The sequence below is a fragment of the Mastigoproctus giganteus genome, chromosome 1, assembly GCF_048544385.1.
Source record: "Mastigoproctus giganteus isolate SK-2022 chromosome 1, ASM4854438v1, whole genome shotgun sequence".
Lineage (NCBI taxonomy): Eukaryota > Metazoa > Arthropoda > Arachnida > Uropygi > Thelyphonidae > Mastigoproctus > Mastigoproctus giganteus.
The window spans coordinates 17648494-17672962 of NC_143575.1; the positions used below are offsets into that span (position 1 = coordinate 17648494).

General features: G+C 37.5%; 1 protein-coding gene across 1 annotated transcript in view; it reads right to left on the reverse strand.

The window, feature by feature from the left end:
* LOC150090591 (glutamate receptor 1-like) overlaps positions 1–23365 on the reverse strand; it is a 194034-nt gene extending 170669 nt beyond the window's left edge. The window contains exons 1-2 of the mRNA XM_090371710.1: positions 23177–23365; positions 2466–2621 (exon numbers count right to left, since the gene is read on the reverse strand). Coding sequence (XP_090227836.1) covers positions 2466–2621; positions 23177–23252 — 232 coding nt within the window. The 5' untranslated portion in view covers positions 23253–23365. The remainder of the gene's footprint in view (positions 1–2465; positions 2622–23176) is intronic.
* Positions 23366–24469: the final 1104 nt, after the last annotated feature.

Genomic DNA, 24469 nt, shown 5'->3' on the forward strand with positions numbered 1-24469 from the left:
CCAGCTAGGCCTGTTAAACAATGACTTCTGTTTCTGTGGAGCAAAAGAAAATTGGCAACATCTTTTCCACAAATGTGCCTGCTATGAAGACATTAGGAATGAAGACATTCGCTTTTTTTACTTATATACCCATCCTTCAGCATAAATCAAGTTGACCAACTTGTTCTGACCCCCACATCACTTGTCTGCACTCCATGCTTTTGCAGCTGCTGCCTTTGCCAGAAGAAAAGATGTGCTTACAACTAATGCGGTAGCAACATAACCTCAAGCACCAATCAAAGATCAACAACCTATTGACCTTTTCAGGCATATTATTATTTTATTTTATTTTTATTTTTTTTCCTTTCCTCACCTCTCTCTCTCTCTTTTTTTTCCTTCTTTTTCCTTCCCCCCCCCCTTTTTTTTCAAAATTTTTCTTTCTTCTCTCAAAATGTGCACCACGGGTGAATGTGTTTTTTTTTTTTTTTTTTTGCTGAAGTCTGGAATGGGCCCCCAGAGGATCCTGGCCTACCTGCTGGCGACACCAGGTGAGTCAGAGTCTCTTTTGAGACGTTACGTGATATACTGGGACTGGCCCACCTTCCCGTGGTGTGGACAAGTACCCAGAATCATCTGTCCAGGTGACTGATGCTTCTGGGTAGCCAAGAGGCCAGAACACACATAATACGCACAAACCTACGTCACACACATATCTGGCCCATTTGTAGTGATACGGTTCTTCACAGAGATACGAGGCGGAGTTGAACGAATGTTCCAGGTGCCGCCCTTTACATATACACATGTCCACACATGTCTCATCAACAAGCGATTTTCTTCCACAGGAGTGCCGTTGAGGGGATATTTTCTGTTCGTTGCACCATTCTCGATACATCCTTGAAACTGTGGGGCGTGAAAAGTTCAGGAGAACTGCCGTTTCAGAGATGCTTTGTCCGGCACGTCTTGCACCTACTACTATGCCACGTTCGAAGTCCGATAGATCCCTTTTCCCCATTCTTGCTACGGTTTGTACGCTTAACTGTTACTAGAAAAATTGTTCTGCTGAGTTCATATCCACAACTGTGGTCATGTGACTTGCAACGTTGTGGGACAAACCATTTGTGTGCACATCAGCGGTGTACCTAATAAAGTGGCAGCACAGTGTAGATCCTCATTTTATTGTTGCAAGGCAGTGTATATTCTGGCACGTAATTTACGTGTTTTCCTTTCCTGCTGCGCACACACACTACTAAATTGCCTTTAGTGATTCGTAATTCCATTCAATAACTAACTTGTTTGAATTTCTTATACTTGTATGAGTACATGGAAGTACATGCCAGGTTTTGAAGTTAACATATCGCAAAAATCAGACAGAAAAATCATTATCGCTCCAGAATTCTGTTTCAAACTTCTGCAACATTTTTACTGATGCTTTCATTTGTCTTGTATTTCCTTTCTCGCGATAATAAGTTGTTTGCAAAGTAAGACGCATGAAGGCCACCCATCAGCATTCTCTTTAAGCATTCTCTTGAAGGCCATACGTTATCACCCTGAACGTTGTTACTGACATCATGAAATCATTAATTTCAATTCTAATCGCGTAGAGAATGATTCCATTTAAGTCCCGGATAGTTTATAGGCTAATTAAAGTTGCTGATGACAATAATAATGACAGTTAGTTCCAGAAAGTTAATTAGATGACACGGTAGATATTAAAGCCTCTGTCGGAAAGAAATTATCTGGCTTATAGTATCAGAGAGTTATTGGATCTTCTAAAATAATTTATAAATGGACTTGAGCTAAGAATTGTTTTGGATGAAATACCGAGGCAACTTAGTCATGAGGCTTATTGTGACGAAAAGTTGGAAATGTGCAAAAGACGGATCAACTGTTTGCGGCATGGAAACATGGAATAAAAAATCTTACCCGACAGTAACAAACTGAACTTGCATAGAATGCAATTTGGGTAGCAGTTGGTACCAATAAATTTTATTAATGACATTATTAGTATTATACTATGTTAATACTACATTTATGCAGTAATTCTCAAGATATGTTTGGTTTAATTTAATGAAATCTTTTGAAAAATTTTCATTCTTTTTAACAGCATACAAAGAAACGTTGAAAGTGCCAAAAAAAAGCAAGTGTAGTACATAAAATGTGCGGGTTTTCAACTTACACAACTTCTAATAAAACGCGATTATGTTATTAACATATTAGTGACATTCTATTATTTTTCAGCAGGGTTGATGCCACAATAAATCATCATTTTGTGTCTCCATGACACAGTCCACACACATCTCCTTACTGCTTCCTCCCCCCCCCCCCGCCTCCAGAACCTGAACTCTAAGAAAGGAGAGACATATTAGCCGGGATTAATCCGTGCAGCTTAAATATCGTGGAAGACACGATTGCTAATGATCCTGTGCAGTTTACGTAATATTAACTATGAGCTATCAATCGCTTATACGTTAGTACTGATAACTTACTTGCTCGGCTAATCTGAAGAGTATCGACATAATCATATCTTTCTATAACTGACTCGAACGATACTTGAGATGATGAGGTACTGTTATTATTGTGCGACCAGAACGCATACCTCAGTGCAGTGAGAGAAGCCTCAGTGTCTGGACTGAACACGGCACCTAGAAAAAATCAGTAAAGATATTAGGTTTAAATATAACAATGAATATAGTTTTAAAAAAAGCCGAACGAGAACATTATTATTAATATCAATTTATTTCCAAATAAATGTCCCTTTACAGCTATCGAGCTAGAGGACACGGGTTACATGATAATAATGAATAAATAAATATTGCCATACTATTACAATCTATGTACAGAGTACTCAAATGAATTGATACAATGCATGGTCTAAAACAGTATCTGATAACATAAATACATAATCATAGATACATAAATACAACAATATGGATAATATAGCATCCCAGAAGTCATATCACCTACAGTTTGACCAGGGCTTACATACCTGCCATAGAGGCGGATCTGTATGTTTTGTCCTTGCAGAGCTTCTGACAGTCAATGGATAACCTGTTCAATATTTCCATGGAATTAAATGGAAACATGTTATCCAGGGAGGTCATGCTGCGCAGCTTGGATCTGAATGGCAGTGCGCTGGTATGAGTTATTACGATCTGACGGTCTAGCAATGATATCCCATATATCAGGTGAGCATAATTTTTCGGAGAGAAGCTGGGCGAATATAACGAGGTTCCTGGAGATTATATTATACTTCCAAGATAACATATTTAGATTAGAGAGCATGACAGATTTTGAGATTGAAGGTGGTAGGCATGCGACGTTTTTAGCCATTTTAAAATCCAGTATTCCAGGGATAGGAACTTGGTTTGGTAAGATGGAGGTGCCGAGGACCATATCGTTGAGGCATACAATGGAATTGCGGTTATATTACGGAGAATATAGTTAGTGATAAAATGTGGTTTATGGAAGTTGGAGATCTCCTGTTTCCCTGCCCATATAGCAGCATATGTTTTTTTTCGAGTGGCATTAAAATGGGGCAAGAACGTGAGGTCTTTGTCCCAGGTGAGGCCCAAATCTTTATGATCCCGTAGGTTATGTTCCTTTCGAATTGTAATTGCTTTTTTTTTCTAAAATTATTTTAAGTAAAAATACGTTAAGCGAGGCTGCTGTACAAGTTGTTTTTGTTGGGGTTTTATGTGCATCAACAACTTAGGCCATATTGCGCTGTATATAATGTCTGTAAATTACGTGTGTTCTGTAGTCGATATGCTCTTTGCTGGAGGAAATCTTAAATTTTCGCTGCACTAGTTTTCTATTTATACTTGTAATTGAGTGAACTGCATGGCGTCGTCGTGTGTTGCAAAAATGTCTTTGAAATGTAAACGTGTAGCGCTGTTCATCAATAACAAAACTTGATATTATTGAAACATTTGAGAAAGACGTTTAAGAATTTTTTTTTTACTCGGTTAACAATGAGCAATAGATTTATGTGTGTCCATGTATAGATTCGAATCTTAAATGGTACTAATCTGAACTGAATATGAAAAGTAGGGAAAAATCAACAATTTTGGGACTTAGAACAGAAGTGAGACGTCAGTTGTAAAATATGCTTCCGAACAAATATATTATTCGAATTGCTTATTCCGACTTAGAGTTTCGCTTTTTTTTACTTATATACCCATTTTGTCATTAAAATTAACTGTCATTTATCTGATTTAATTTAAGTAATATTGATTTATAATGCCTTAGACAATTAACTATTAGAATAAGCCACCAAAAGTATGAATAATAAAGCATTATTTTGTTACTCTATGGTAAACTTTATTTCAAATTGCCTAGCTGAATGTAGTGGTAGTTTGTTAAACTTTTAGTATGAATGTCTCTGTATTGTTCTAAAGCATAATCTCTCTCTCTCTCTCTCTCTCTCTGCATTTCTTTCTGTCTGTTGTTGCCTCATGGTACGTAAATAGCATGAGACAACAATAAACGTGTACTTGGACGTGCCAAGGGCTGGTTCAAGTACACGATTCAGCTTTTTTATATCTTTCACTTTCCATATCTCTTTATCATCAGCCTTTCTGTTTCTCTTCATCTCCACCATTCCCTCACAATTTCAATCACAGTTCCCCTAAATCTTCCTCTGGGCTCCTCCCCTCAACTTTTTCCTCCATTACATCCTTCATCAATCCATCACCTCGCAACACATAACTAGTCTAATTTTTCTTCCTCCTGATTATTTCAGTCAAACATCTCTTCCCATCCACCATTCTCAAAACCTCATTTCTTGCTTTACTGACTCATCTTATCTTTTCCATCCTCCTCCACACCCACGTTTCAAAACTTTCCAATCTCATATTTCATCCTTATTATTTATGTCTCTGCTCCATAAAGCATTGCAATCCATACCAGACACCGTACCAATATTTTCCTTAAAGCAGTTCCAAACCTCCCACATAATATTCTGGAGAAATGGGTAAAAGCCTTTTTTAGTCATTGCTATTCTTATTTCTCTGTTACTCTTTGCTTCTTCTACCTATAATTGCTCACATGTTCTACTTTCCCTACTTCCTATTTCTATATTTAACACATGCCTTTCTCTTCCCACTCTCATATCCTTTGTCATGTCAATATTTATTCTTATCGTAAACCTCTCACAATAAATTCTTTAGTCTAACAATTTATCTAGTTCAATCTTGAATTTATTCAAGGATGAACTAGATAAATACTAGATGAACTAGATAAATACTACCCACCTTTACAACACCAGATGGGAGTTTGTTCCAACAAGCGGGTCACCCACTGGCTAAAGTCAAATTTATGCACATCTACCATGCAACCATCCTTCTTCAGTTTGCTCTCAATTTATGCTCCCTCGTGTGTAGTCTGATCAAGAGTAAGGATTCTATTAGCATTCAGCTTACTCAATCCATTGAAAGCCCTAATCACCGCAATCAGATCTCCTCACAGGCGCAGCTGTTTGCAGGACTGAAGCCTTTCCTAATAAGACTCTCCCTTTGTTCCTCTTACTAATCTCGTTGCTCTTCTCTGCACCGTTCCAACAGATCCATGTCCTTCCTAAAATGAGGCTCCAGACCTATATACAGTACTCAAGGTGTGGCCTGACCATTGCCTTATACAAAGGGATAATCACCTCCTTGTCTTTGCTAGCAAAATTCCTGTATATTATTGACAAAACTCCATGACATGCTCTGGCAGCCAGTTTGCACTGCTCAGAGAACTTCATATCTGACTGCACAATTACCTACAGGTCGTTTTCATTCACTACAACCCTGAGTGTGGTACCACAGAGTTGGTACGTTAATCTGAGATTAGCTCCCCATATGAAATACTTTGCATTAGTCAATATTAAACTTCAATTTTACTTCTTATCCTATCTGCCTAATTTGTCTAGATCTTTTTGCAGCAACATACACTGATTGATAACCCTGCCAACCTTCGTACCATCTGCAAACTTAGACATTAAGCCTTATATGCCTTCATAAATATCAATAATAAATGTTGAAACCAACAATGGGCGCAGCACTGCACCTTGGGGAACTCCACTGATAACATTAATTCACGAAGAGCAGTGCCCATTGAGAAACGCCCTCTGTCTTCCTTCACTTAACCATCCCTTTATCCAAAGCGCTAACTTGCCCTTAATGCCACATTGCTCCAATTTATACAGCAGTGTTTTATATGCAACATTATCAGAAGCCTTCCTGAAATTCAAGTACAGTTTATGATATTTGTTTCTCTTCTTATCCAGCAGTTTGATTCTTAATATAATACGTTCCATTCTTCGCTGTGTAGTTTTCAGCTTCTCTTCCATTCTTTTGGTGAGTGCCCAAGTTTCACTTCCATAAGTCATGGTGGGGAGTATGCATTGGTTCATTATTTTACATTTTAGACAAATTGGATATTGCTCCTCAGTATGTGACTATATTTTCTGAATGCTATCCATCCGAAATTTATTCTTCTCTTGACTTCCAGCCATTTATCATTATTACAGCTAATGACTTGTCCAAGATAAGTATACGAATCCACCTTTTCGATTTCTGCTCTTTCAATGATTATATGCCTTCCTGTGGCATACTTGTTCATCATTACAATTTTTTTTACCATATTCATCTTTAGTCTGAAATCCTTAATAACTCTGCATAACTCATTAAGCTTTTCCTCTGATTCTTTGGGATCATGGCTTATGATTACAATGTCATCTGCAAATCGTAAATGGTCTAGGTACTCTCCATTCACATTGACTCCTTTCTGCGACCAGTCCAATCTGAAAGCTTCTTCAAGGGCAGCAGTAAACAACTTCGGATATATATTGTGTCTCCTTGTCGAACTTCTCAATTTTAAATTTACTACTGTCTTTGTTTAGTCCAGTAGTTCCCAATCTTTTCTCACCCAAGACTTGTTCCAAGTCACACTTTAAGTTAAAAGACGAATATTAATGGCACACCTGAAATAGTGATTGCCATCGAACTCAATGGAATGTTTCATAATCTCGCTACATAATTGAAAAGGGTAGCGGCACACCGGTTGGCAACCACTGATCTAGTCTAATCAAGGATGTAGCGTTCTCATATATTTTCCTCAAAATCATAATGAATGGGATGTCTCTGCCTTGTCTTTCCAGTGACCAAAACATTGCCTTATGGCATAAGGCAATGTTTCCGGCAGTTTGACTCTATACAATATAAGGCTTACGCTGTACGGAGTCAAATGCCTTTTCATAATCCACAAATGCCATGCATAATGGCTTTTTATATTCGTTTGCTTTCTCCATTAAAAAAAAAAAGTAAACTGCAGCCATTATCAACCCACTGCAGGATGGAAGCCTCCTCAACGATTCATGCTGAGGGAAATGGACCATAATCTGCCATGCTGGTCCAGTACGGGTTGGCAGATCGCCCGTATTTAGCAGTTAGGGGCTTAAACCCCGGTCTACCCAAAGAGTGTATACTACTGCACTCCCCCTCCTGACTACTCGGCTGCGGAGGCCGTCTCCATTAGCTGTGATGTTACTTGAAGGTGATCCATAGTTGAGTATCCTGTCCTAAAGCCGGCTTGCTCTTTCGGTAAATATTCATCAAGTATTCTTTCTAATCTGTTAGTAATGACCTTTGCGAAAAAAGCTTGTAGATGTGGGACAACAAGCTAATTGGTCTTTAATTTCTAATTTATCTCCTTTCTTATGCAACAAAATTATGATTGCATTATTCCACTCCTTAGGTGTCACGCCTTTCCTAATGTATTTTGTGAAGTCTTGCCAGTTTCTGTATCATGTCTCTTCCTCTTAATTTTAACAACTCTACAGTAACTTCATCTTCACCTGGGGCTCTTTGATTCTTCATTTTCTTCAATGCATGTTCTTCCTCATCAGGGAGGATATCGGGTATGTCATATGTGTTGCTAATTTGTGATCCATCTATCCCTTATATAATACTTTATAGTAGTCTTCTGCTATTTTAATTATGCCTTCTCTGCTATTTATAAGTACACCATCACTATTCTTCAAATTCAGTATCATTTGTGTTTCTGCATTACTGCTGATTTAAGTCCTTTGTTTTCCCTTAATGCTTGTTCTACTTTTATAGTGTTAAATCTTCTTATGTCCTCTCTGAGTCTCTTTCTAATGACTTTGCATAACTCAAATACTCAATTTTGTCCTTGTCAGTGTGTTTATCTTGATCTTCATTTGTCGTCTTCGGTTCATCATGATAAGTGTTTCTTGACAAATTTTTTCTTCTTTGGATTTCTTTTTACCTATAGGTTTCTTGGGCTTTATCACTTTCACAAAGTCGTATTCCTCGTTAATATCTTGGTCTTGAAAGGTCTGCAGAAAAACTCAAACTTGTTCCTAAGTTGCAGTACATACTGCTTTTTCTCATCTTCTGTTATCTCAAAGACCTTCGTATTATTTACTCGAGTCAGTTTTTTCCTTTTTCTTACCTCTCTGTCAAGTGTGCTTCTTACCATTCTGTGATCACTTCCAACATTTACCTAGTTCAGGACGGTAACATCGTTTATGTAGTACTTTTATGTAGTACGTTTTATTAATCCTTAAGTTGCTAGAATTTTATAGGTTCTTAAGCTTATCCATCTGGTTCTGCCCATCCGGTTGGCAGATGGGCAGAACGCCCATCTGTTAACCAAACTGGAACTTAATCACTTGTCAAAATTATTTCATTTTATTAGGGGACCTAAAGCTAAGTGCATTATCATGACTGGCTAGTGAGTAACTTTATGATTTTTTTTAATTAATTTTGCTTGTCATTTATATAATGTTCAATTATTTTTGGATGATAGTCACGTTATATAAGCTGATGTATCCATAGTCGTTATGTAATAATTTTCTTTATTAAAACGATCTACCGTTTGATTCTTCGTGTATCTCCTGTTTTTAAAAATGCAAAATAAAAGCCTCTGTTTCACTTTTGTTAACTCTACAATGCTCGATGTGATTGCCTTGATCTATGTTTAGTAATTTAATGGCAGATAACCAGACACGTTGGAAGACGTCGACTGTTTATTGTTCCACTTAACAATAAAACTGTCAGTAATTTCCCATTTCTTCTTCTTAACGCAACTGACGAGCGTGGTATTAACCTCGAATTTCTATTACATGAATTGGTTGAGACCATTGAATCAATCAAAATGAGGATTTCCTTCGTGGTATCAGAATAAGTACCTTTATCTCTTGTGTCACTTGTTCATAGAGTTTCTTGGTTGCAGAAAGTGGTATCTAAGTATCTGTCTGCATAGTGAGTATCTATTGCTAGATGTAGTATTCTGTCTGATTTGGGATTTAGCCGTGGTTTTATAATATTTTATATATAATAATAACATTAAACAGTTTTAATTTTTCGTTTTCATCATTATTTTTCTTGTGGTTTACCTTCATTATTACCCTATGTGTAGAGCTATGTAACGTCCTCTAGAGTCTAGACCAGTGGCTTTCGACCTTTTTTTTTTTTTAATAATGGCACCCCTAAGTAATTTAATTTATTTTATTTTGTGGCACCCCTATTCAGTTTTCTTTCTGTTAGATCTCTCTCTCATATATATATATATATATATATATATTAGAGAGTGGTTAAACAGGTGAAAGAATTTGAAAAACCTAGTACAAAAATGAACTGGGACTCAGGAAGCAAAAAAAAAAAAAAAAATAAATAAATAAATAAATAATAATAAATAAAGAAATAAATAAGTAAATAACACTAGTAGACAAGGTAGTCCCAAAAAAATTGGGACTACCTTGTCTACTAGTATTACAATAAAGGCCGCATATTTGCTTCTCCCTTTTTCTAATACTACAGACATGTTTGGAAACGCAGTGCCTGATACATGGTCAGGAGTAGTCCCCTGATGAATTTCCTGACTATGTATCATACAGTTCATCTGTAATATTACTAAATAACACTGACTCGAATCTGAAACGTCTTTATTATAATAATAAAAAATAAAATACATTCGTACTGATCGTATAACTATACAGTATGTTAAAATATTAAAACAAAAAATAAATGTTCTGTTACAAGAATAAAATTCAATAAAATATATAAAATTAAAAGCGATAAAAATTGTTTAAAATCACTAGAACCACTAATGCAGAACCTTTCGGCAGCAGCGGCCGCCTTCGTCAGCTGTAGTGGTTGCAGGATGACCGACATTCTATATGTCCCACACATCTCAGCAGGTCTGCGACATAAACAATGGCCCTCTGCGCACGGTTCATATATCGGTATGTTTTCATCTACTATATTCAGATTTTGTATATTTGCCATCCCCTGATTCGACCTCTTGCTAAAATTGCCCTCCCATATCTGAATATAGTGTTATTTACTTATTTATTTCTTGGTTATTTATTATTATTTTTTTTTTTTTTGCTTCCTCAGTCCCAGTTCATTTTTGTACTAGGTTTTTCAAATTCTTTCACCTGTTTAACCACTACTTCACTTCCACTTTCGACTATCCTTTAAACTTCTCTTAGTTCAGACACCGCGTGTACTTTTCATTTCCATTTTCACAGACACTTTTATCTATTTTACAAACCACACGTTATCTATATCCTTTTGATTCCTTTACTGTTGCACTGCGCGTTTTGGAGCATTAGACATACGATAACTTTTGTTATTTTCCTTTTTCTGCTTATTTTGCTTCTTAACAGTTGTGTTTATATACACACACACACACACACACACACACATACACACTCACACACACACTGAGTGATCACTGAATTATGACCACCCCTATGAAAACTGAATCAACCCGTTGACCACATGAGGTACGAGAATGCGCAGTTAGTCAACCAACGTAGCATGGATAATGTGTCAGTGGTACAGTACGCAGTAAAATTCAGAGCTTGATGTGTAAAAGGTAGGATTTATCGGACTAAAGTAAAGTGTATTTAGTATCTAACGGCACCAGGGGTTTCCCCTATCTCCGCGTTGCTTTCATTGTAGGTGTACCAGTTCGCTGGGAAGGCCAGAGATTTAAAAGTGTATGGATATTATACATGTGTAGTGTTGTGTTCTGTTGTTCATCTGGACCCCTACTGAGGCCCAACGTTGCCCACACTTCGCCCCGTGGAGGCAGACCAGGTACACCAATATTTTTAGATAAGTACTCTGGCAGGTCCTGCCACCTAATTTCCTGAGATTTCAGTGGCTAGGACCTATATAAAAAGGGGGGGGGAGATAAACGTTTGAATCTAGTTAGGCCGACAGAGGTTGCAAGTGTGTCGAGTTTGGCATTTAAAAATTTTCGTTGTGTGGTGCATTCGCTTTTCGCTGGCGATATATAGGTAGAGTAGGGAGAGAGAGATGGAAGGCTGGGGGGGAAAAGACAGAAATATGGAGGCAATAGGGAAGGCAACCCCAGGTATATCATTGGGGCATGCCCATACCCCACCAGAGGGAAAAGAGGGGGTGGTGGGGAGGGGACAGAAAAACCCTCCCCTCACCCCACCAGGGATGGGAAATTTTAATGTGGGCTGGGCAAGGGAGCCCCGCCCAGTTTGCCATAGCGTCAATTTGCAGTGCCCGCCAGCAAGTGCAGTTCGATGATGACTCGTTGGTGGGGCTTAGTCCTTTTCTAGGTGTGTGGGTTCATCCTGGGAGCGACGACATCCTGGCTGGTGCCATTCCCATTGGTTCCTAGGTCGATGCTGTTTCAGTGATAGTATTGGTACTCCATTTATTCTGCTGCATATTACGCCGTTTGTCCTGAGTATTTTGCGATCCTTTCCTCTGCGTTGATGTTTTATCAGTTTGCCTTTATTATTTGTGGTCATCTGTTCGTTTTGGATGGCTATTTGCACTTGACGTCTTTCTATTGAAGACGTCAAGTGCAAATCGGCTTAGGGCTTTGTATTCATCTTCTGAATCCAGTAGATGGTACTCTTGATTTTTCGGCAAGTATTGAATCTCAGTTATAAGTCTACTTCTGTGTTCTTCGTAGCATTCACAGTCGTGCATAATATGCTACCAGGTTTCAGGTTCTCCACAGGTGCATGTGGACTCTATTATTCCGAGTGCGTTCAGTTTTGCTTTAAATGGGCCGTGGCCCGTCAGGAGGAAGGTTGTATTTAGCCCAGGATAGAACCACGAGGGGGCTTTTGGGTACATTTTTGCGACTATCGGTATGAAGCTTCTTGTAACTTGGGCGACATCTCCCATCTGTGCTGTCAAATCTTCAACATGTGAGCCACTATTCGTTGTTTCTCTGCCTTCCGGCTGTTGGTTGGGTCCAAGGTAAAGTCATAGATGTAGGCAGGCATATCCTTGGACATGAATACATGAGTCCACATCTAGTCACCTCGAGGTCCAGCGGAAGAGATCCTGCCAGGACCTGCAGAGCGTGGGTGCTCACCGTTTTGCAGGCCCTAGTTGTAGTTAGAAGTATGTTTCTTTGGACAGTGTCCAGCAGTCTTCTGTTGACCGCGGTTCGCCTTCCTGAACCAGATTGGCGATCCGTAGGTGATCGCTGGGATGAATATTGATTTATAATATAGAGACAGGGTATTCCTGTTGAGTCCCCAGTCCCTGCGAGATACTCTTGCTACAAGTGCTGCATAGTTCCTTAGTTTCTCTCTCAAGTAGGTGAGATGAGGTGTAAAGGACAGGTTTCCATCCAGGATAATACCCAGATACTTTATTTGCTTTGCTAGTTTAATGGTGGATCCCGCTATCTTTATTTGCGGTGGTCGTCTGATATTTAGAGAGTCTTTTAGCAATAGAGTCTTTTAGTCATCAAACACCAGGTTCCACATTAGTGGCGCCAGGACAGATCTCTGTGGGCAGCCTCTTCGGACGCTTTTAACTACTTTTCAGAAAGTTGTGATGACTTCAATTTTCCTATCCGACAGATATGCCCGGACACTGTTATACAAGTTTTCTGGGAATGCTGCTTTCCGGAGCCTGCCAAGGACGCTCAGCCACCAGACGGTGTCGAAAGCCCAGAAAAATCCACTGCTATTACCAGAAAGTAATTCTTGTTACTTTGGGTTACCTTGGTTATGAGATTTTGGACTGCTTCAATGGTCGAGAAGCCCGGTTTGAATCCATATTTCCTGGGTGATTCCAGGTTGGTGGTTTTGTAATGGTTCATGATCCTTTTATGGAGCAGCCTTTCATAGAGTGTGCTTAGGGTAGAGAGTAGGGCTATGGGGCGATATGAGGCCGATTGGTCCGGAGGTTTTGTTGGGTTTTAGGTGTGCAGTTTTCCAACTTGTAGGGATTTATCGGACTTGTATAAAGGACAGATTGTGGGAGCTCGACGAGCTGGTGCCTCGATTTCCCAAAACGGCTGAACTGGTGGGGTGTTTGAAAGCCGTCGTAGTGAAAGTGTACCAGAACTGGCGTCAAAATGGTCAAACAACGACCCGACGGCAAAACTGCAAAAGCCAGCGAAAGGTTGATGTTAGCGGTGAGCGCCGGGTCCGACGACTCGTACAGGCGCAGCACTGTTGACTACCCATGACTACACTGGTGACTACCCAATACAACACGGGCCAACCCGAAACAATATCTAGCATGACCATGCGTCGCACGCATGGGCTATACCAGCAGACGACCCCTACGGTGTCCTCTCCTAACCAAGATTCATCGGCGTAAAAGACTCGCCTGGTGCAAACAGCATGCAAGTTGGACGTTAGAAGACTGGAAGAAGGTGTGCTGGTCGGATGAGTCACGTTATTCACTCCACACCGTGGATGGTCGTGTACGGATTTGGCGTCAACGACATGAGGCTCCATCATGCATGGTATTAAAATTGCAGGGATAACAGTTGGAATAGCCGGAGGTGGTTGTATGGTGTGAGACTGGCAGGAACTTGGACCCTGGTGCATGTGGAACAACGTATCACTGGTCTCCGCTATCGTCAGCTGCTTGCTGACGGTGTACACGCCGCTATGTTACACTTTTTCCTGAATGTCGATGGTGTCTTCCAAGATGACAATGCGCCGAGCAATCGGGCACTTGATGTGCAGGAATGGTTTGAGTAACACAGTTCTGACTTCCAGCACATCGATTGGCCCCCGCACTCCTCCGATATCAATCCCATAGAGCAGCGGTCGCCAACCTTTCGGACCTCACGGACCACTAAACTCAATTTTGAATCCCGGGGACCACTACCATGATTTTTTCTTAAAAGTAACATTCTAAATATGAAATGGTACTTACACTTGTTTTTGTACTCCAAGTTATTTGCAAAAAATTGGATATCATTAATTATATTAACATTATGCAAGCAGCAACAAATGTCAGTGTGACATTTGTTGCTGCTTGTTTGAAATAAGCTGTTGGATTCTCGGCTCCAATGACGTTACTGCAACACGGAGAGCCGTTTGTATTTCTAGCCGACAGCGGTACTTGTTTTTAATTGCCGTAACTGATGAAAATGTCTTTTCACACATATATGTATTTGCGAATGGAATTAAAATTTCGATGGCCTTTTCACTCAGTACTCACTTTTTACGGAAAGCCAAAAATGAGATCTTGTTAGGGACGAGTGGAATTTGAGACTGTCGTCGGATGATAGATCGATTAGGCTTTCTTTTTCTTTCATGTTCAAATTACTCTCCTCGATTTTCGCCGAAAATGGATCAAGTATCCACGTATTTCCTTGTCTGGGGGTTCTCTTCCTTTGGGTAATAACGACCAAAAGAGTCAGTGAGCGACTGTAAGTGCATTCGAACAAGAGTTATTACCTGACATCCTCCTGTTTCATATAATCATCAAAATTTGGAAACATTTGCAGATCTTCTCAGCCAACCGCGTTTACCACAGCAATATGTTCCTTTGAAATGCATCCATTTTGCCTCGCAGTGTGAACACGTCCGTAAGCTGTTCTTGCAAGGACGTGTTCAGCTCGTTTAACAGAGAAAAAATATCTGCCAGGTATGCAAGCTTGGCTAGCCAATCGTTGTCGGACAAGAGATCACGGAACCTCCAATTATTTTGCTGCTGGAAGAATAACTTGCCTTCGTGGCGCAGGTCAAACAATCAGGTTAGTACTTTGCCCATCGACACCCATCTCACCTCAGCGTGAAGAAGAGCATGAGTATGCTGAGAACCCATTTCTTCACAAAATGCCTGAAATATTCGAGAATTGAGCGCTTTGTGGCTAATTTCGTTTACAATTTTAGTTACATCAGAGAGTACTTCGTGCAGTTCTGGAGATAATCTTTTCGCCACAAGTTGCTCACGATGTATAATACAATGAGTAAACAAGATGTCTGGGTGTCCAACGTCTTTCACTTTTGCAACAACTCCTGAACGATGTCCAGTCATGCTTGTGGCACCGTCTGTGCATATCCCAACACATTTCTTCCATTCAATACTGTGTTTCAGGAAATAACCATTAAGTGCATTGAAAATTTCAGAGCCTGTTGTTCTACCCGACAAGATTAGCGAACAGAGGAGTTCTTCCTTTAATTCTCCTTGGCAATCAAACCTCACAAAACAAAGAAGAACTGCCTTGTTAGTTATGTCTGTTGATTCGTCAAGTTGAATTGAATAAAACGTAGAATTTTTCACAAGTGCAATCACTTGATTTTCAATATCTTCGGCCATGTCTTCAATTGTGCGCTTCACAGTGTTAACGGACGTAGGAATTCCTTTCAGTTTCTGGACAGCCTGTTTCCCCAAAACCTCTTCACAGGCGTGTAACAAGCAAGGCTTAATTAATTCTTCTCCAATCGTATACGGCTTTTTACATCTCGCGATTTGAAGTGCTATCAAATAAGAAGATTGTACTAAGAACTTATCGTCAACAATCATTGTCGCTAATGAACTTTTTTGCTTTTGAAAATTTTCACGCATCCTTTGGAAGAATTCAACTGGCTTTTTAGCTAAATCTGGGTGTTTTGACTGCAAGTGCCTGCCGAGTTTCGAAGATTTCATGGCATCATTGGATAAACTCTCAGAACATATAATACAAAGCGGCCATGGATCCAGTTCACTTCCAGGTTCTTGAATAAATCCAAACTTCAAGTAGTCCGCATCATATTTTCTTGAAACTTTGAACTTTTTCTTCTCTCCGCCTCCAGTTCTAATGTCCTTCCTGATGATGCCTTGCGGTGGCTGCGGAGTCTCTGATTCATTAACCAACTCATGACAACGCGATGTGTTACCTAAGAAGCGCAAAATGATTTTGCTTTTTCTGACTCATTGGGGTTATTTTATTTGAATCTAAAACCACACAAGAAATAAGATAGTTATCAAACTCAAGCTCTTTGATGCCATTAAATATCACACCGTGCACAGTTAAAATAAAAATATCACTGGTCACTTACCTAAGAAGAGTATCGTATTAAATAAACACAGTATAGCGTTGACGAAAAGTCGCTTCTTGAATAAGCCCAACAATAGAAATAGCTTTCTATATTTTTTTTACAATAAAAGCATAGCTAATACCGGATATCGCACTGGGACTTTTATAAACATGCAATGTAATAAGGCGAAAATTGCAAAAAAGTAGAAACAGAATATAATGAAACATTTTAATAAACACCAAAATTGCAAATATATTCAAATTACTCTGCGGACCACTGGTTGCCGTCCACTGCCATAGAGCAGTTGTGGAACACTATGGAAAAGCATATCAGGCGTCTGGATAAAACAATCACCTGCATGCCTTCATTGCTGACCGCATTACACACAGCCTGGTTGGCCATACCTCCCGAACGCTTCCGACATCTTGTTGAATGAATGCCACGTCGGATAGCTGCTGTACTGCGGGAAAAGGGAGGACCTACGAAGTATTAGGTAGGTTGTCATAATTCAGTGATCACTCAGTGTATATAAAAAAAAAAAAAAAAAAAAAAAAGTACATGATAGTTATTACAATAATATAACCATAAAGAAAGTTAAAATTCATAAAACATATACATACATACATACATATATATAATAATAATTTTATTCTTTATATAGAGACACTAAATAAACAAATTATAATTTTGTGATGATCTATAATTATAGATCATCACAAAATTAAAAAGATACCGTACACTTTTTATAATGAAATAAATATATAATTAAAAAAAAAGTTTAAGTAACTTAAACCCAAATTACGTGGCACCCTGGAATGTTGTTGCGGCACCCTGGTTGAAAAACACTCCAAACTTTTGGTTGCACATCCTTATTTTACTTAAAATGACTAGCGTGCACCCCGGAAAAAAAAATTAAATATGTAAGTTTAATATATATTTTTTTTATTTATAAATCATTTACATGGAAGACATTTATCTAAATCACACATAATTTTAAAATATCACAAATTAAAAAATACAAAACAAAATTAAATTGAAGTTCAAGTACAAAATGATAAGATATCAATAATGTAACAAGTGTAGTAAATGTAATGCAATACTGTTTGTTTTATTTATGAATAATTTACATGGTATGCATTATATCTAGATTTTATTGTCTAGGTATAATGTATTAAATCTAGATAATAAAAACAGCCCTCACGATTTTATTGAGGATCATCTCGCGCACCCATAGGGAAGGTGCACCCCACTGTGGAGACCAGTGGTTTTAAACTGGGGTGCCGCAACAAATTCTACGAGTACCACATAATTTGGGTTTAAGTTACTTAAACTTTTTTTTAAATTTATATCATCATAAAAAGGTGTACGGTATCTTTTTAATTTTATGGTGGTCTATAATTGATGTTTATTTAGTACCTCTATATAAAGATTAAATTATATCAGTATATATAATTTGTATTATGAATTGTAATTTTGTTTATAGTTATATTATTGTAATAACTATCATATTATAAGTTTCACCAATGAAAGTTTTTTTTTCCTTCCACTTCTTCGTTTTCATATATATATATATATATATATATATATATATATAAGAATAAGAATTAAAAAATAATGCCAGCAGCATGGTAAGACAGAAGAGCGAAAATAGTCAAAATTAAACATAACGATCAAACCAACAGGGAGGGAAGGAGGGGTAACAAGAGTAAAAATATTGCAGCAGAAACTCTAAGATAATTTAGAAAATCTAAATGTAAAGATAATAAAATAATAATCCATTAAATTTCGAATGCCAATTAAATAGAAATTTAACGGCGCCCCCTCTGACGGGCACCAGGTACAAATTTATGTGAAATATCACCAACAGAGATGTAAACCACTACAATAAAACAAACAAAAATAAACCAAAAATAGACTGACCATTACGCCACATCTCAACAGAGGACCACAAGGCCAGTAATGGTCAGGGAATCAGGACTGCATCAGGACCATCGCTATTCAAATCTGATTGGCAGTTCGATCTGGGGATCGGGTGGCGGACTGATCTTTCGATCGATTCGCCTTTCCGGCGATTTGTCTAGCGATCGAAATGCAACGATTCCCTGACCATTATTGGCCTTGTGGTCCTCTGTTGAGATGGGGCGTGTTGGTCAGTCTATTTTTGTTTGTTTTATTGTAGTGGTTTACATCTCTGTTGGTGATATTTCACATAAATTTGGACCTAGTGCTCGTCAGAAGGGGCGCCGTTAAATTTCTATTTAATTGGCATTCGAAATTTAATGGATTATCATTTTATTATTATTATCTTAGAGTTTCTGCTGCAATATTTTTACTCTTGTTACCCCTCTCTTCCCTCCCTGTTGGTTTGATCGTGATGTTAATTTTGACTATTTTCGCTCTTCTGTCTTGCCATGCCGCTGGAATTATTTTTTAATTCTTATTCTAATTTATTTTATATATTTCAAGCATCATGTAGAGGAATATGCTTTTCGCTGCCTCTGATCTTTGCTTTACCTTTATTTTATTTTTATTATGAAAGATTCAGTTTCCAACTATTTCAAACGTTATTCAAATATATATATATATATATACACACACACACACACATACATACATACACAGAGAGAGAGAGAATAGGATCTAATAGGCAGAAAATTGAGTAGGGGTGCCACAAAATAAAATAAATTACTTAGGGGTGCTGTTATTAAAAAAGGTTGAAAACCACTGGTCTAGACTATTCTTTCCCACCCTGCAGTCCGCGTAACTGATAAAATTCATCCGCAGGACTCGACAGTAAAAACTGTTTTTATTGTCGAGTTCCTCTACTAATAACATTATTTTTTTAATGTTTTTTTTTTTTTTTTTTGCAGTAGGTAAGTATTGTTGTTTTTGTGAGTATCTGCGACTTAAGACTATGTTGCTTCATTGTGTAATGTTTGTTCACGCATGTGTTCATGGGCGGATTTGCACGTTGTGCGAGCTGAAAAACTCTGAATAACTCACGGGGGACCCTACTCTCTCCGCCTGAAATAGGCTAACTACAGCCTCGATTGAAGAAAGGTTCAGAAATTTCTCCAGTCATTGACGGAATTCGAACCAAGATCTCTGCAGACGAATAACAAGGAGCAAAATCACTATACTGGCATGGGTAACCATTAGCAGTGATGGGAGATTTAGGTATAATGAGTGCGTATCATTGTATTTAAAAAAAAAATTATTACATGTAATATAACTGCATGTGTAGATTGATTATTTTTTATAACAATAACGGTGAGTGTAACGCGAGTTCAGATTGAAATTGTCTTTCTTTTGATTGAACGCGTCAACAAATTTTCGATTTGATGTTCTTCGTTGTGTGTTTGATCTGACCTTGATTGATGACTAGTAAAAAAAATCTGTATAAATTTAAATTGCTATGTCATTCAAATAGATTATAGCAGTGTTAAGTCTACAAATGTCACGGTGCAGATAAACGCATGCATGCTTGCCCCTTTCTGTCAGGGGCTGTGCTGTTATATTGTTTTATCTATGCATTATTCAATTACACTGTTGAACGTTTGGTTTTGTTGCAGCCCATAACTACGGTGATCACATTTTCTGACCCTAAATTCGGGACACATATTACAACAAAGAATTTTTTCCTGATTTATGTATTTTTTATATGAAAATTACTACAAAAGTATAAAAATTAAATCTCATATAAGTAATTGCCCGCTTTTATTTAAAAGAAAAAATAACGTGTAAAAAAACTTCAACAAAAAATATATCAAATTAATATAACATTAGCCCACCGCGTGGAAAGTGCCCGGGTTCATATCCCATCAATGACGGGAGGAATCTTTATAGGTTTTTTTTTTTTTTTTTTTTTACAATGTCGGTCTTAGGCGAGGGTTGCATGGTGTTTTTTTTTTTTTCTCCTGGAAAAAAAGGGGTTTTCGTCCAGCAAAAAGGCAAACTGACCCAAGAATACGCGCAATATACTGTCACCACATAAGTTGTTTTGGCGATTAATATATGCACAATGGCTACTCATCTAATGATGAAGTTGGTGGTGACTTTTTCTACCCGTAACTCTGCTTCCATAATTGTTCCTTTTCATTTTCTGAGATCGATCGCAATCTACCAGTCGATCGCAGATTTAATTTCGGTCGATCACGACGAATTTTAAATATACAGTCATTCCTCGATTTGTGCACCTTGTGCAATGAAATTTTTGAGATGGTAGATCGCGGCACATTTTGAAGGAAAAAAGTAGATTGCATCACAAATTAAGTTGGCCACTCCTGATCTAGTGTATCAATAGAGATTTTATTTCAGTGTTCATCCATGATTTTTCAAATCTCTAAATAAAATGTCCTCTCAATCAGCATTTTTACCTGGAAAAGGGGGGGGGGGAGAGGAATTCTCTAATTTTCTGTATGTTTGGAATATTAATGTTTCCACGTTGGAAATGTTTGAATTCATTGCTCTGCTCTGCTCTGCAGATACATTCTCCTTTTCCCATGCAGCTAGCAAGGTGTCGTTGAGTTGAATTAAGGACACAGAGCTCATTGAAAAGATTATCATAAAACAAAGTGGGAAAATCAGATTATCATTGGCTCCATTTATTTCAGTTACTTTTTTGCCAACGTTGTGTAATTTGTGAAATATCAGGACATTTTGATAGTTTTTAAGGACAACCGGCCAGAATTTCTCGAAATCGAGATTGTCACCGTGCCCATAAATCAACCTCTTAAAAGCGTTTATGTTGAACATGCATGTGGCATAATAAGTTTAATTGTAGTGTACTTTATCTTTTTTTTTTTTTAAATCATCTGTATGTATAGAATCTGTTAACAGTAAACGAATTTCATTCGTTCACATTAGTTCATATTGTTCCCTCAGCATTATGTATTTGATATATATCTTTGGATGGGTAATTGTAAAATATCATCGTAAATGTATAATCATAAACTTTATTAAGTACAAAAGGTAGAACACTGCTCTGTGTGAATTAGCAATAATTAATTGAACAGCAGTTACCGCTTTTTAATTTACATGTTGGATAATAATATACTTAATGTCAACAAAAATGCACGTCCCGTGCAGGGTTTTTTTTTTTTTTTTCCCCATTCTAAAAGACACCCAAAATGCTGTGTTGACTTACTTTTTTCTATTTCGGGTTTTAGTCACGTTCGCTTAATTTTTTTTTAATTAGAACTACCGGTACGTCAGAAGCGAAAACTGCGATTAAATAAATTATTTCTATTTCACGCAGAGTAGCGTTTTACCTTTTACATGTATTACATGTTAACTGCATGGAAGATCGTCCTTCAACTCCTACATCATGTTTAAAATGTATCGTATAATGTTTCCTCAAGTATTAGATAATGTTTGCTATGTAAGTATATTTATAAATGTTATAATTCTGAATTAATAATTTAAACTATTTTACTTTATTTTTAATTACGAAATTAGTTATTTATTACGAAATTAGTCATGTGTAAATTTTGAATTTTTAACAGTTTTATATTTCTACTAAAATATATATATATTTTAGTAGTAGTAGTATAAAACTGTTAAGAAGAAAAATAAGCAGAAACTTTATTTTACAAACCACAAATTATTTATATTTAATTATATAATATTAAGATTATTTGATATTTCTTGTAACAGTTTATGAATGGGATTCGTTTGTATTTTACTGAGGGAGACGAACTGAAAACAGTAGTGTGAACCTAACAAGAAGTTTACGTTTGCGTTATTTTACGATGTTGTAAGTTGTGTGTTATTCCAAAACCCACAATTAGAAAGTAATATAAAACTCAAAATTATATTACATTCTCCTTTCAAAAATACCTGGTATTTTCGGAACAGTTATTAATAAATTTAACTTTTTTTTTTTTTCCAGTAAATTGGAATAATGTCTTCCTTACAAATAATATTCGATGCAAATGAAAGGGTAAGTAAGGCTATGTTTATCATTTTTTTTCGCCAGTATTTCTCATTTTAAAATTATTGACCACATTACTTTCTTTCAGTAAATTATAATCCATTTTTAAACTTAAGTTTATTAGTTTTATTTGAACTACTTTGATAAGGGCAGCCCTGAATACTGATATTACTTCCGGGTTATGATTGAATACACGTTAAATATGCCAGTGTGGCAACCATAGGTAAACAAACTAAATTCAAAGTTATACCATCTAATTTGAAATTGAATGCCTTTGTAAATTTTGAACATCGACTCATTTGTTCAAATATCTGTGAAGATCAGTTTATTAATAGTAAACTATACGCACTATGTATGCTTCCTGAAGTACTTCCCGTTTAGCAAGAATTAAAATAGGTTGGTTGTTTTGGGAATTATTGGCGCATCGAACTACTTTGGTCGCAGTGCACCAATTAAAATAGTTCTAATCTGGCCGTAGTATCTCATGAGAAGAGGTATAGATAACTTTATAAAATTTCCAACAGGGAGAAAAATAAATTAGTAATAAAAAAATAGCGAAACTGATTGTGTTTTGTTAAGGATTCACATAAAATAATATCACTGAACTTTAGTGACTCTTAGTAGCACTGAATATTATCTGATTTGCAAAAATGTTACTTCGTTTTGACTACGAATTTCAGGTCAGCATGAAGAGCGGAAGTTTGGTTATTTATTACGGAAACAGTTTGATTTCTATTTTCATCAGTATATTACTGATATAAATAGAAATCAAACTGTGTCCGGGAATAAATAATTCTTAAATAAGACTTGCAAAATAATTCTAAAAAAGAGAACATCGCGGTGAACTGAATCCTCTGATGTATATTGTTTTATCCTTTTCACAACTGAAGCCAGTGGTTCTGATTTGAATTAGAATAGTTTTCGTTTGCCACCGTACAAGGGGTTAATGTCTTTTTAGTTAGTTAAAATCTACTTACCAATTGGAACTTTGTACTCGTGGAGAGTAACACAGCTGCCAATAACACAAAACACAACTGTAAATATTCCCCACATGATGATTTCTTGTTATCACACCACCACTACTACTTTACATCCATACAAACCCAAAGGGATCATCAGGTTAACACCACACAACGAAACATAGCACGTGTCCCTCTAGATGAAGTTTTCCTTCTCTATTTATCTAATTTCTCTTATGACGCACGTGTTGGCCTACCACGACACATATGCGCATGCGCCACGGTGATAGGCGATGCCGATGCAATTCCTAACTGGAAATATGGAGCTTCGTTTATGTTTTCGGCTGTAGATATTTTATATACGCTGTTCCGCAACCTTTGGCCTCAGTGCTGACTAGATGGTGTCAATGGAAAATTGACGAATGGCATGCTTCTTCTGTTTTATTGTGGATTAGTCATGATGAAACTAAATATTGAGGAATTAACCATAGCGAAACACCGAGCATTTTTTTTATTGGTAGGAAATTCTACGGGAGTGGTTGTATTCTGCTTTTAAAAAATAAATAAATAAATAAATTATGACATTAAGATACCCTGTAAATGATTACATATACCCGTATTTATTTTGTCTGTAAATTGCGTGTGTTCTCTGGTCGATTTGCCTGTGTGCTGGACGAAAAAAAAACCCAGTTTCTTGGGGGTGGAACCTTGCTATCGACCCCTGACACCGACTAACTCATCCACGGAGTGAAAAAAGCCCACTAAAGTCCCTCGCGTCATCGACTGAATTTTTCCCGTCGATGACGACGGGAAAATTCTCGTCCACATCGGGCGGAAAAGGCCCGAACCTGGGCCTTTTCCACCCGGTGTGGGGAGAATGGTGACGATACCACTGTACAGACTGTATTCTGGTTTAGGACATCTATTTTATAAAGTTATATATGGAGAAGTAAATCCGCATTAGAAATGGGAGATATACAATCGCCGCGTGAAATTTTACAGAACTGAATTTATTATTTTTCATTGTAACCAAGGCCGACCCTGGAGTTCAGGAGGCCCATTGTGCAAGAGTTGAGGTTGAACTACCTGGTCGATCTTGCCAAGACTGAGGGGTACTGTTTTTTTGGGTTTATACCGCTTTTCAATTAGGAGTCAGGCAGCTTTGCATTCGATGCATCACCTTCCAGCGACCAGTCTGATTGTAACTTAACGGTGTATCAGCCGCTCATTAAATAGCGGGCCATACATTCTTTTGTGTGACGACCACAGGCGTAACTATAAATTTTGAGTTTTCCCCGATGCCCCCTGTGC